Source organism: Coregonus clupeaformis, chromosome 15 (assembly GCF_020615455.1).
Source record: "Coregonus clupeaformis isolate EN_2021a chromosome 15, ASM2061545v1, whole genome shotgun sequence".
Lineage (NCBI taxonomy): Eukaryota > Metazoa > Chordata > Actinopteri > Salmoniformes > Salmonidae > Coregonus > Coregonus clupeaformis.
The window spans coordinates 10,207,079-10,222,068 of NC_059206.1; the positions used below are offsets into that span (position 1 = coordinate 10,207,079).

At 39.8% G+C, this 14,990-nt stretch overlaps 1 protein-coding gene across 4 annotated transcripts in view; it reads left to right on the plus strand.

Moving 5' to 3' along the window:
- The window catches only part of onecut2 (one cut homeobox 2), a 30,733-nt gene that overhangs the window by 3,374 nt on the left and 12,369 nt on the right, over positions 1-14,990 (plus strand). The window contains exon 2 of one of the 4 annotated variants that reach the window (XM_041897322.1): positions 2,233-2,319. The exons of 2 other annotated variants lie outside the window; for them this stretch is intronic. In XM_041897322.1, the coding sequence (XP_041753256.1) occupies positions 2,233-2,319 (87 nt within the window). Of the gene's footprint in view, positions 1-2,232; positions 2,320-14,990 lie in introns of those variants that run through there. One more of the 4 variants, XM_041897325.1, reaches the window with a different exon arrangement.

Below are 14,990 nucleotides of genomic sequence, written 5' to 3' on the forward strand. Positions count from 1 at the left end.
GCGAGGCAGCAGCCAGGGAATTGAAAAGACGAACAGAAGCTGCAGCGCGCGGGTCTCAATGAATTATTGATAGAAATCTCGGCGTGACCAACAGCTCGAGCACAAAACGGCACCTTGTCTCGGGTTAACCAGCTAGGCTAAATGTGGAGCAGGGCGCGAGGCTTTTGTTCGTTGTTCGTTGTGCTGCAGGTGTAATGAAATAAATAAATATCACGGGATTGAAAATGCTAAATCATAGAATTATGTGAAATACGTGGTTGTAATGCAATTGGAAATGCGTAATGTTTTTACTGTCCAATTAATCACCTTATATAAAATAAATGTATATCGTTTGCTTACAGGCGTATCAATAGGCATTTAGGCAATAACAACCATTGCAGTAGCTGTTGGTCGTATACTAATTATTTGATACAACAGTTTCTACGAAGGGAATGGAAAAGCTTCAGGTGTCTTTCGCTGCAGGGTTTCAGCACAGGGAAAATGGCCTCGTTGCGGCTTTATTAGTTTGGTCAAATCAAACGTGACACTTGACTCAAGCTTATTCCACGGGCACTCACGTTGCTGCATGTAATCAGGCTGTCCTGGTCCTGCCTGACATCTCGAGGTGCCTGCCACGGACCCGACAACATTCCCTGTTACAGCTAGCCTAGCCGACATCATTGATATACAACTCGCAGTCCAGCTGAACTAACGCGACCAAATAAATAATCACAAGCGACAGGCTTCATGATAGAATTATGGACGGTTGAGATCGACCAGGTGGATCTTAAACCCTAAGAATTAAGGAATGAGTGGATATATATATATATATATATATATATATATATATATATATATATATATGCACAATAAACAAATTAAAAGGCCTATAAAGAAATAAGAAACCAACATTTCATAATAATGCACCTTAACTATAGACTATCAAACATTTTATTTTGTATATTTATATATACTATAGGTTAAGGCTTTTATTTAGGTGTTTAAATAAAATGTCGAAATTGTGGAGATTTAGCGAAAAATAGCTATGTTACAACACTAGAACAATTTCTACATACAGAAACATTATCAGTAGGCTAATATCTTTCCATATGTTGTGAAATAAAAGGCAGTAGTAGGCTACGTTTCATAATGTTTCACAATATTCCTCTGGCGTCACTGTGAAATGTATGCACTCACTAACTGTAAGTCGCTCTGGATAAGAGCGTCTGCTAAATGACTACAATGTAAAAATGTAAATGTAAATTAGACACTAACTAAAATAGTTTTTCAAAATCACACGCAGCATTAAATTACATAGTTACATCTTTACTTAAAGGAAAATTATGTTAATTGTATATACTTGGGCACAGAAAACAAAGGGAAACATGACTAACGAACGTAAACACAAGACCAAGCTCAGACATAAGACAAGACACATTTTGTTTATTGTCGCTCCAGTCTTTCAGTCGCTCCTGTCTTTCAGTTAGTCATGCGGCTATGTCACTTTTTCAAACAAATCTGTTAGGCAGTGGATCAATGGCGATAATCCCCACAAGATTAAAAGGGCATTAATGCTGACAACAATAACATAAACGTGTGGACCCAGATCGCATTGATCTATAGAACCTGATCCGGAGCCGTTCCAGTAATGCTGAAGAAGCAGGCGGAGTGATACCTTCTTCCCATCAGCGGAGCTATCTCTGCAAGCCGTCTCCTCTCATAACACCCGCTTCAACCTATTCTCAGACCAAAGACTGCCCTGTCTGTTGGCTTGACAGTGCACTTTGAGAAAGACTGAACATAAACGTGTGTGAGAGTATTATTGCAGCATAAAATCAACTGTTTTAAAAATGTGATATTCCTGGTATTTGATGCATAAATTGAGTGTGGCAGTGGGCGGGTTTCCAGCTCGTACCTGTCGGTTAGGCTTGATGTTTGAATATTTGCATATATTCCTAGGTGCTCTCATCCAGAAATGGTGACATTATCGATAAATTAATAGTCAACAAGATCTCCTGCCTTATTGATTTTTTATATATTTTAAAATCCACCTTGAAGAGTGAAGTACAGTATTTATGTGTGGTTTCTATCTCATGTACACTGAAGGGGAATCCTAATGATGGCATTTCAAATGCAGTGTAATAATAAATTAGTGTGTATTTATCCTAATGTTGTAGTCGGCTAAAGCACACAGCGGGCTAGAGAACAGATCACCACACCAAGCCTTTTCCCTGTGTGTCTCCTCCCTTACAGGTGCCAGTAGAGAGCACTCCGTGATTGGGTCAAATGGGATGCATTGTCAGACTCTGACAACATTGTGCACAGGGACCCAAAACTATGGTATGTCAAAAAAACAAAACAAAAACAAACAAAATAACATGTATTAATGCTCAACAGATACAAATATACCTAGTGTGATGTGTAGTTAGTAGATGTGTATTTAGAAGGAAATCTCACTTTAATTGATTGAATAGGATTATTGGATTAATATTAAACTGGATATATCCAGTATTGGAATAAATGTTATATTGGATTGGAAAGATCCAATTGTGGATAATAGTCTTTAATCTGTGGATGAAGGCCATTTTAAGGTGAAGCAGGCCTACTTATGTGAATAATTAGTTACATTGTGATGAAAACACCATTAACCCAGACATTAACCAGTTGAAAATGATGAGGGGTTGTTTAGAAAAGGAAATAAATTATTTAGTTTTTTGTCAGGAGGTATTGTGTGCATGGGTTATTTGACAGTGCTACATTATCCAGCGAGTTGATGAGTTCACGTTGCTTTGAGATTAGAGATTAGCCAATGTTGTAAACTACAGTATAAGAAGCTGTTTTTACTGAGCACCATGTGTCCCACTATCACAGATCTGTTTTACTGAGCAACATGTGTCCCACTATCACAGATCTGTTTTACTGAGCAACATGTGTCTGTCTATCACAGATCTGTTTTACTGAGCAACATGTGTCCCACTATCACAGATCTGTTTTACTGAGCACCATGTGTCCCACTATCACAGATCTGTTTTACTGAGCAACATGTGTCCCACTATCACAGATCTGTTTTACTGAGCACCATGTGTCCCACTATCACAGATCTGTTTTACTGAGCACCATGTGTCCCACTATCACAGATCTGTTTTACTGAGCACCATGTGTCCCACTATCACAGATCTGTTTTACTGAGCACCATGTGTCCCACTATCACAGATCTGTTTTACTGAGCACCATGTGTCCCACTATCACAGATCTGTTTTACTGAGCACCATGTGTCTGTCTATCACAGATCTGTTTTACTGAGCACCATGTGTCCCACTATCACATATCTGTTTTACTGAGCACCATGTGTCCCATTATCACAGATCTGTTTTACTGAGCACCATGTGTCCCACTATCACAGATCTGTTTTACTGAGCAACATGTGTCCCACTATCACAGATCTGTTTTTACTGAGCAACATGTGTCCCACTATCACAGATCTGTTTTACTGAGCACCATGTGTCCCACTATCACAGATCTGTTTTACTGAGCACCATGTGTCCCACTATCACAGATCTGTTTTACTGAGCACCATGTGTCCCACTATCACAGATCTGTTTTACTGAGCAACATGTGTCCCACTATCACAGATCTGTTTTACTGAGCAACATGTGTCCCACTATCACAGATCTGTTTTACTGAGCACCATGTGTCCCACTATCACAGATCTGTTTTACTGAGCAACATGTGTCCCACTATCACAGATCTGTTTTACTGAGCACCATGTGTCCCACTATCACAGATCTGTTTTACTGAGCACCATGTGTCCCACTATCACAGATCTGTTTTACTGAGCACCATGTGTCCCACTATCACAGATCTGTTTTACTGAGCACCATGTGTCCCACTATCACAGATCTGTTTTACTGAGCAACATGTGTCCCACTATCACAGATCTGTTTTACTGAGCACCATGTGTCCCACTATCACAGATCTGTTTTACTGAGCACCATGTGTCCCACTATCACAGATCTGTTTTACTGAGCACCATGTGTCCCACTATCACAGATCTGTTTTACTGAGCACCATGTGTCCCACTATCACAGATCTGTTTTACTGAGCAACATGTGTCCCACTATCACAGTGTGTTTTCCAACCCCAGTCTAGATAACAGGAAGCTGCTGAGTAGCAGTGTTCCTCCTTTCCAGTTAAACCATTAGCTATTAGATAATCTGTTAGCCTGGTCTGACTGGCCAAACAGTCCAACAGTGACTCTCTGTTGGTCTCTGTATCACCTTGTCATCTTTGATGCTGTCAACACACAGCTTGCGTAAAGGGCAAAGTTTTATTTCCCCCCCGCTCTCTTCTAAAACAAAAGTACACTGACTCACTCACTGCCGGTCACATGCAACCCCCTGTCTGTCAATAGATAACAGCACTGAACCAAAACCATGCTTTAATATGTGAATTATGTAGTAATCAAACAAATTCTATTTTTTCAGAATCTTACTGGTTTTATAATTTTTGTTAGGATATATTTGTCTGTCATATTCGACTTAATGTATCTGCAGTATCAGTTTACTTTATTTCTGTATTATAAGTAGTATTTTAAGGAGTATTATAATAAAACATTAATAAAATAATAATAATAATAATAATAATTAGTATTATAATGAGTATTATTATTAGTATTATAAGGAGTATTATAAGAAGCACTATAAGGAGTATTATAATTAGTATTATAATTAGTATTATAATTAGTATTATAATTAGTATTATAATTAGTATTATAATTAGTATTATATATAATTAGTATTATAATTAGTATTATAAGGAGTACTATACATATTACTATAAGGAGTAGTATAATGAGTATTATAATTAGTATCACAAGGAGTATTGTCATGAGTATCATAATGAGTATTATAAGGAGCAATATAATTAGTATTATAAGCAGTATTATACGAAGTACTATAAGGAGTAGTTTTATGAGTATTATCATTCATATTATAAGGAATATTGTCATGAGTATTATAAGGAGTAATATAATGAGTATTATAAGGAGTATTGTCATGAGTATTATAAGGAGTAATATAATGAGTATTATAAGGAGTATTATACAGAGTAATATAAGGAGTAGTATAATGAGTATGTGGTCCTCTGTAGCTCAACTGGTAGAGCACGGCGCTTGTAACGCCAAGGTAGTGGGTTCGATCCCCGGGACCACCCATACGTAAAAATGTATGCACGCATGACTGTAAGTCGCTTTGGATAAAAGCGTCTGCTAAATGGCATATTATTAGTATTATAAGGAATATTATAATGAGTATTATAATTAGTACTATAAGGAGTATTATAATTAGTGTTATAAGGGTTATTATAAGCAGTATTATATAATTCGTATTATAAGGAGTATTATAATTAGTACTATAAGGAGTATTATAAGGAGTATTATAATTAGTACTATAAGGAGTATTATAATGAGTACTATAAGGAATATTATAAGGTGTACTACAATGAGTATTATAAGGAGTATTATAATTAGCACTATAAGGAGTATTATAAGGAGTATTATAAGGATTATTATAAGGAGTATTATCATTAGTATTCTACTGGGTATTATAATTAGTATTATAATGAGTATTATAATTAGTACTATCATTAGTATTATAAGGAGTATTATAATTAGTACTATAAGGAGTATTATAAGGAGTACTATAAGGAGTACTATAAGGAGTACTATAAGGAGTACTATAAGGAGTACTATACAGAGTATTATAAGGAGTATTATAATTAGTACTATAAGGAGTATTATAATGAGTACTATAAGGAATATTATAAGGTGTACTACAATGAGTATTATAAGGAGTATTATAATTAGCAATATAAGGCGTATTATAAGGAGTATTATAAGGATTATTATAAGGAGTATTATCATTAGTATTCTACTGGGTATTATAATGAGTATTATAATGAGTATTATAATGAGTATTATAATTAGTACTATCATTAGTATTATACGGAGTATTATAATTAGTACTATAATGAGTATTATAAGGAGTATTATAAGGAGTAATATAAGGAGTATTATAAGGAGTTGTCATAGTAAAGCACAAACCACTATTGCAACTTTTGGGTTCTGAGTTTATCCTGATGTGTGTGTGTGCGTGCGTGCGTGTACGCGTGCGCGTGTGTGTGTGTGTGTGTGTGCGTGCGCGCGTGCGTGTGCGCGTGTGTGTGTGTGCGTGCGTGCGTGCGTGCGTGTGTGTGTGTGTGTGCGTGTGTGTGTGTGTGTGTGTGTGTGTGTGTGTGTGTGTGTGTGCGTGCGTGCGTGTGTGTGTGTGTGCGTGTGTGTGCAAAACCCTGATGGTAGATAAGTGGTTATAGGAACAGGATTTTATTCCCCCAATTCCCTCTGAGACTATTACCTTATCAGTACAGTGACATCACTAGAAGTCGATGAGAGGGAGCTGTGATTGGTTGTTTCACAGGGCTAATAAATAAGTCTGGTTACAAACCTTTGGACTACTGGCTGATGATGTCATCATCACTGTGTGGACACTGAGATTCCTAGATAGGCTGCCAGGCTCCCACCATTATCCTGTTGATTAGAGAGAGAGAGGAGACACAGTGTGTGTATGCGTGTGTTTGTGTGTGTGTGTGTGTGTGTGCGTGCGAATGCAGTGAAATGATGTCAGTTAGACTCTCAATGCAGATGTGGAGTATAAACTGAGTATGAAGTGTTTGCCTGTATTTTGTTAGCAGGAAGTGTCTGCTGTTAGCAGGAAGTGTTGGCCAGTCAATCTCATTTAAGAGCTAAGAGCAGCAGCACATTAAGGACATCCGCTAGCTAGCTAGGCTGGAGAGCTAAGAGCAACAACACATTAAGGACATCCGCTAGCTAGCTAGGCTGGAGAGCTAAGAGCAACAACACATTAAGGACATCCGCTAGCTAGCTAGGCTGGAGAGCTAAGAGCAACAACACATTAAGGACATCCGCTAGCTAGCTAGGCTGGAGAGCTAAGAGCAACAACACATTAAGGACATCTGCTAGCTAGCTAGGCTGGAGAGCTAAGAGCAACAACACATTAAGGACATCCGCTAGCTAGCTAGGCTGGAGAGCTAAGAGCAACAACACATTAAGGACATCCGCTAGCTAGCTAGGCTGGAGAGCTAAGAGCAACAACATTATTTTACATTTTTACATTATTTATCAGACGCTCTTATCCAGAGCGACTTACAGTTAGTGAGTGCATACATTATTTTTTAATTTTCATACTGGCCCCCTGTGGGAATCAAACCCACAACCCTGGCGTTGCAAACGCCATGCTCTACCAACTGAGCTACATCCCTGCCGGGCATTCCCTCCCTTACCCTGGGCCAATTGTGCGCCACCCCATGGGTCTCCCGGTCGCGGCCGGCTACGACAGAGCCTGGATTCGAACCAGGATCTCTAGTGGCACAGCTAGCACTGCGATGCAGTGCCTTAGACCACTGCGCCACTCATTATGCAATGTTTACCCACTAACTGTAAATTACTCAAATGTAAAATGTAAATGTATATACAGTTGAAGTTGGAAGTTTACATACACTTAGGTTGGAGTCATTAAAACTCGTTTTTCAACCACTCCACACATTTCTTGTTAACAAACTATAGTGTTGGCAAGTCGGTTAGGACATCTACTTTGTGCATGACACAAGTAATTTTTCCAACAATTGTTTACAGACAGAATTCCAGTGGGTCAGAAGTTTACATACACTTAGTTGACTGTGCCTTTAAACAGCTTGGAAAATTCCAGAAAATTATGACATGACTTTAGAAGCTTCTGATAGGCTAATTGACATCATTTGAGTCAATTGGAGGTGTACCTGTGGATGTATTTCAAGGCCTACCTTCAAACTCAGTTTTGCTTGACATCAAGGAAAATCTAATGAAATCAGTCAAGACCTCAGAAAAAAAAGTGTAGACCTCCACAAGTCTGGTTCATCCTTGGGAGCAATTTCCAAACGCCTGAAGGTACCACGTTCATCTGTACAAACAATAGTACGCAACTATAAACACCATGGGACCACGTAGCCGTCATACCGCTCAGGAAGGAGACGCATTCTGTCTCCTAGAGATTAACGTACTTTGGTGCGAAAAGTGCAAATCAATCCCAGAACAACAGCAAAGGACCTTGTGAAGATGCTGGAGGAAACGGGTACAAAAGTATCTATATCCACAGTAAAACTAGTCCTATATCGATATAACCTGAAAGGCCGCTCAGCAAGGAAGAAGTCACTGCTCCAAAACCGCTATAAAAAAGCCAGACTACGGTTTGCAACTGCACATGGGGACAAAGATCGTACTTTTTGGAGAAATGTCCTCTGGTCTGATGAAACAAAAATAGAACTGTTTGGCCATAATGACCATCGTTATGTTTGGAGGAAAAAGGGGGAAACTTGCAAGCCGAAGAACACCATCCCAACCGTGAAGCACGGGGGTGGCAGCATCATGCTGTGGGGGTGCTTTGCTGCAGGAGGGACTGGTGCACTTCACAAAATAGATGGCATCATGAGGAAGGAACATTTTGTGGATATATTGAAGCAACATCTCAAGACATCAGTCAGGAAGTTAAAGCAAATGGGTCTTCCAAATGGACAATGACCCCAAGCATACTTCCAAAGTTGTGGCAAAATGGCTTAAGGACAACGAAGTCAAGGTATTGGAGTGGCCATCACAAAGCCCTAACCTCAATCCTATAGAACATTTGTGGGCAGAACTGAAAAGGCGTGTGCGAGCAAGGAGGCCTACAAACCTGACTCAGTTACATCAGCTCTGTCTGGAAGAATGGGCCAAAATTCACCCAACTTATTGTGGGAAGCTTGTGGAAGGCTACCCGAAACATTTGACACAAGTTAAACAATTTAAAGGCAATGCTACCAAATACTAATTGAGTGTATGTAAACTTCTGACCCACTGGGAATGTGATGAAAGAAATAAAAGCTTAAATAAATAATTCTCTCTACTATTATTCTGACATTTCACATTCTTAAAATAAAGTGGTGATCCTAACTGACCTAAGAGACGGAATTTTTACTAGGATTAAATGTCAGGAATTGTAAAAAAAAAAAAAAAAAAACGCGGTTTAAATGTATCTGGCTAAGGTGTATGTAAACTTCCGACTTCAACTGTATGGCATTCAGTACGGAGTGCAGCAATGTATAACTATTTCTCTGAAAGAATGTGTAGAACTACAGTTATTATTTCACCCAAATATATATTTCTGGAATTTACAGTACAGTAAACAGCCTTTAAGTGATATACAGTATACAGATGTTTTGAAATCAGAGGCAGGGCAAGCCAGTGGTTTTTAGACGCATATTTTATTCCTCCTCTGGAATTTACAGAAACTACCTTGAAGGGATATCAGAGAGAAAAGGAGAGAGCCAGCCAGAGGTTTTTAGATTGGCTATGTATTGTATTCTTAAAGCTTTCCTGATGCTTGTATAAAAGCTGATAAACGTGACCTGCTGTGTTGTGGAACTACGTCTGGCCGGTATGCACACGGAGATTGGTTTGTGTCTCTCTCTGTGTGTCTGTGAACAAGAGAGCACACATCATTACTGCTTATGTTCTGTGGTAGAATATTGATCTGTCCTCCTGGACACCCTCCATCCTCCATGTCACTAGTCTAGCTAGCCTCCTCTCCTTATGAACTTATAGACTTGCATCCAAAATGGCACCCTATTCCCTATTTAGTGCACTTCTTTTGACCAGGGAATAGGGCCCTTAGGGGCTTTTGGTCAAAGATTAGTGCACTATATAGACCTAGATAAAAAGGGTGTCATTAGGGACGCCGGCGTACAGTTGATCTCAGACCTATTAGCTGACTTTACCTGGCTGGATCTTTAATTGGAATGTAGTGTGAAGTAGCTCTGACACACTGTATCGACAGAATGTTCTCATCGTTCCATTTATCTCACTTTATATGGATTTAATGGTCGATGGATCTAAGCGTGACGTTAATTTGGGAGTAATTCTGAAAAATACAGGGACATCTTGATGGTCTGAGAACAATAGAGGGATTCTCTCTTGTAGCTTGGTAGTAAGACAGACCTGATGATGGGATATCATATAATCACTTTGCTGACCAGGGCACTGTTAATGCCGGGGAAAAATGTAACACATTTTTTTCTTCTTCTGGTGAGCAAAACAGACAGCCCTTTCTGTTCTCCTTTATACATGCCCACTCTCACTTGAATCACAATAATATGTGGTTTACACTACAGAATGTAATGTGTGGCTCTAAAACATGTGGTTTACACTTCAGTATGTAATGTTAGGTTTTAATACAAGTGGTTTACACTTCAGTATGTAATGTCAGGATCTAAAACATGTGGTTTACACTTCAGTATGTAATGTCAGGATCTAAAACATGTGATTTACACTACAGTATGTAATGTCAGGATCTAAAACATGTGATTTACACTACGTTCCTGTATGTAAATTAAGGTTTTAATACATGTGGTTTACACTACAGTATGTAATGTCACGCTCTAAAACATGTTGATTAGAATCGTCACGCAGAGCCAACAGGTGACAGAGAACTAGACAACGCTCATCTGCTGACGTACATGTTAACATGCCGTATGTCTAAACATGGACATGAATTCATATGTACAGTGGGGAAAAAAAGTATTTAGTCAGCCACCAATTGTGCAAGTTCTCCCACTTAAAAATATGAGAGAGGCCTGTAATTTTCATCATAGGTACACGTCAATTATGACAGACAAAATGAGAAAAACAATTCCAGAAAATCACATTGTAGGATTTTTTATGAATTTATTTGCAAATTATGGTGGAAAATAAGTATTTGGTCAATAACAAAAGTTTCTCAATACTTTGTTATATACCCTTTGTTGGCAATGACACAGGTCAAACGTTTTCTGTAAGTCTTCACAAGGTTTTCACACACTGTTGCTGGTATTTTGGCCCATTCCTCCATGCAGATCTCCTCTAGAGCAGTGATGTTTTGGGGCTGTCGCTGGGCAACACGGACTTTCAACTCCCTCCAAAGATTTTCTATGGGGTTGAGATCTGGAGACTGGCTAGGCCACTCCAGGACCTTGAAATGCTTCTTACGAAGCCACTCCTTCGTTGCCCGGGCGGTGTGTTTGGGATCATTGTCATGCTGAAAGACCCAGCCACGTTTCATCTTCAATGCCCTTGCTGATGGAAAGAGGTTTTCACTCAAAATCTCACGATACATGGCCCCATTCATTCTTTCCTTTACACGGATCAGTCGTCCTGGTCCCTTTGCAGAAAAACAGCCCCAAAGCATGATGTTTCCACCCCATGCTTCACAGTAGGTATGGTGTTCTTTGGATGCAACTCAGCATTCTTTTGTCCTCCAAACATGACGAGTTGAGTTTTTACCAAAAAAGTTCTATTTTGGTTTCATCTGACCATATGACATTCTCCCAATCCTCTTCTGGATCATCCAAATGCACTCTAGCAAACTTCAGACGGGCCTGGACATGTACTGGCTTAAGAAGGGGGACACGTCTTGCTCTGCAGGATTTGAGTCCCTGGCGGCGTAGTGTGTTACTGATGGTAGGCTTTGTTACTTTGGTCCCAGCTCTCTGCAGGTCATTCACTAGGTCCCCCGTGTGGTTCTGGGATTTTTGCTCACCGTTCTTGTGATCATTTTGACCCCACGGGTGAGATCTTGCGTGGAGCCCCAGATCGAGGGGAGATTATCAGTGGTCTTGTATGTCTTCCATTTCCTAATAATTGCTCCCACAGTTGATTTCTTCAAACCAAGCTGCTTACCAATTGCAGATTCAGTCTTCCCAGCCTGGTGCAGGTCTACAATTTTGTTTCTGGTGTCCTTTGACAGCTCTTTGGTCTTGGCCATAGTGAAGTTTGGAGTGTGACTGTTTGAGGTTGTGGACAGGTGTCTTTATGCTGATAACAAGTTCAAACACGTGCCATTAATACAGGTATCGAGTGGAGGACAGAGGAGCCTCTTAAAGTAAAAGTTACAGGTCTGTGAGAGCCAGAAATCTTGCTTGCTTGTAGGTGACCAAATACTTATTTTCCACCATAATTTGCAAATAAATTCATTAAAAATCCTACAATGTGATTTTCAGGATTTTTTTTCAGCAATTTGTCTGTCATAGTTGACGTGTACCTATGATGAAAATTACCGGCCTCTCTCATCTTTTTAAGTGGGAGAACTTGCACAATTGGTGGCTGACTAAATACTTTTTTTCCCCACTGTATATATATTGATATATACGACTGCATCTGATTTATTCCAATGTGAATGTGTATTTTTTTTAAAGGGCCAGTCCTCACTAAGCCACAGCAGCACCCATAATCGACTTTGTATTTTTTTTGGCTTTGCTGGCATGGGGTACATGGGGCTGGCACTCTCTCTCTGTGTGTGTGTGTGTGTGTGTGTGTGTGTGTGTGTGTGTGTGTGTGTGTGTGTGTGTGTGTGTGTGTGTCTGTGTGTGTCAAGTTGGTTAATTGTGTTGTTGTTGTCCAATTCTGTTCCTTTATGATTACGCTTTTTTTTCTTCTTCTGTTTCCTGTTTTGAACGTACTCCCATAACAGAGCATTACAACAACAGAGGTTTGAGTTAACTAAATAGGTAAATATCTGGTCAGATTTGAGTTAACTGGATAGGTTAATATCTGGTTAGGCTTGAGTTAACTGGATAGGTTAATATCTGGTCAGATTTGAGTTAACTGGATAGGTTAATATCTGGTTAGGCTTGAGTTAACTGGATAGGTTAATATCTGGTCAGATTTGAGTTAACTGGATAGGTTAATATCTGGTTAGGCTTGAGTTAACTGGATAGGACATCATCTGGATACGTTTGGGTTAAAGGAGTCATGCCTTGTATGTTGGGAATATCATTTTAGATAATTTGGTAAATTGATGAAAAAAGGAATCATTGATAATTTTGCCAGTGATGTGATGAGGGATTGTCCTCTTTCTGCCTTGTAATTTCTATATAATATCTATTATGTAAGTATTATATTATATTATATAGTATATTATATAGTATATTATATAGTAAATAATAAAAATAATAAAAAATATATAGTATATAGTATTATATTAATATTATCTAGTATATTATCTAGTATTATATTAATATCTAACCTATTATAATACCTTATAATATCTCCCCATGTTTGGTTTGAATGGGAAAGCTATTATTAAAGTATCGTCTATCACCATGGCGATGTATTGTTACATTAATGTGTGATATGTGGTGTGGATTTACAGTTTAATTGGCTGTTGTTGTTGATATGGTTAACTTTTCTGTTCCCTATATCATTCTATAGGCATATTTTCATAAGATGATCATGTCAACATTTCAAGTTGAGCGGATCAAGTCCTGTAATTTAATGAGATATATATAAACTCAGCAAGAAAAGAAACGTCCTCTCACCGTCAACTGCGTTTATTTTCAGCAAACTTAACATGTGTAAATATTTGTATGAACATAACAAGATTCAACAACTGAGACATAAACTGAACAAGTTCCACAGACATGTGACTAACAGAAATTGAATAATGTGTCCCTGAACAAAGGGGGGGGTCAAAAGTAACAGTCAGTATCTGGTGTGGCCACCAGCTGCATTAAGTACTGCAGTGCATCTCCTCCTCATGGACTGCACCAGATTTGCCAGTTCTTGCTGTGAGATGTTACCCCACTCTTCCACCAAGGCACCTGCAAGTTCCCGGATATTTCTGGGGGGAATGGCCCTAGCCCTCACCCTCCGATCCAACAGGTCCTAGACGTGTTCAATGGGATTGAGATCCGGGCTCTTCGCTGGCCATGGCAGAACACTGACATTCCTGTCTTGCAGGAAATCACGCACAGAACGAGCAGTATGGCTGATGGCATTGTCATGCTGGAGGGTCATGTCAGGATGAGCCTGCAGGAAGGGTACTACATGAGGGAAGAGGATGTCTTCCCTGTAACGCACAGCGTTGAGATTCCCTGCAATGACAACAAGCTCAGTCCGATGATGCTGTGACACACCGCCCCAGACCATGACGGACCCTCCACCTCCAAATCGATCCCGCTCCAGAGTACAGGCCTCGGTGTAATGCTCATTCCTTCGACGATAAACGCGAATCCGACCATCACCCCTGGTGAGACAAAACCGCGACTCGTCAGTGAAGAGCACTTTTTGCCAGTCCTGTCTGGTCCAGCGACGGTGGGTTTGTGCCCATAGGTGACGTTGTTGCCGGTGATGTCTGGTGAGGACCTGCCTTACAACAGGCCTACAAGCCCCAAGTTCAGCCTTTCTCAGCCTGTTGCGGACAGTCTGAGCACTGATGGAGGGATTGTGCGTTCCTGGTGTAACTCGGGCAGTTGTTGTTGCCATCCTGTACCTGTCCCGCAGGTGTGATGTTCGGATGTACCGATCCTGTGCAGGTGTTGTTACACGTGGTCTGCCACTGCGAGGACGATCAGCTGTCCGTCCTGTCTCCCTGTAGCGCTGTCTTAGGCGTCTCACAGTACGGACATTGCAATTTATTGCCCTGGCCACATCTGCAGTCTTCATGCCTCCTTGCAGCATGCCTAAGGCACGCAGATGAGCAAGGACCCTGGGCATCTTTCTTTTGGTGTTTTCCAGAGTCAGTAGAAAGGCCTCTTTAGTGTCCTAAGTTTTCATAACTGTGACCTTAATTGCCCACCGTCTGTAAGCTGTTAGTGTCTTAACGACCGTTCCACAGGAGCATGTTCATTAATTGTTTATGGTTCATTGAACAAGCATGGGAAACAGTGTTTTAAACCCTTTACAATGAAGATCTGTGAAGTTATTTGGATTTTTACCAATTCTCTTTGAAAGACAGGGTCCTGAAAAAGGGACGTTTCTTTTTTTCCGAGTTTATATGGACACATAATATACAGTAGGATTTTCACATATAATATAAGGGGCATGGAGTTGTCGTATTTGCCTTTAAAAAGTGGATATTAATAATTAGTGTCGAATAACCGAACCAGAACCCAAG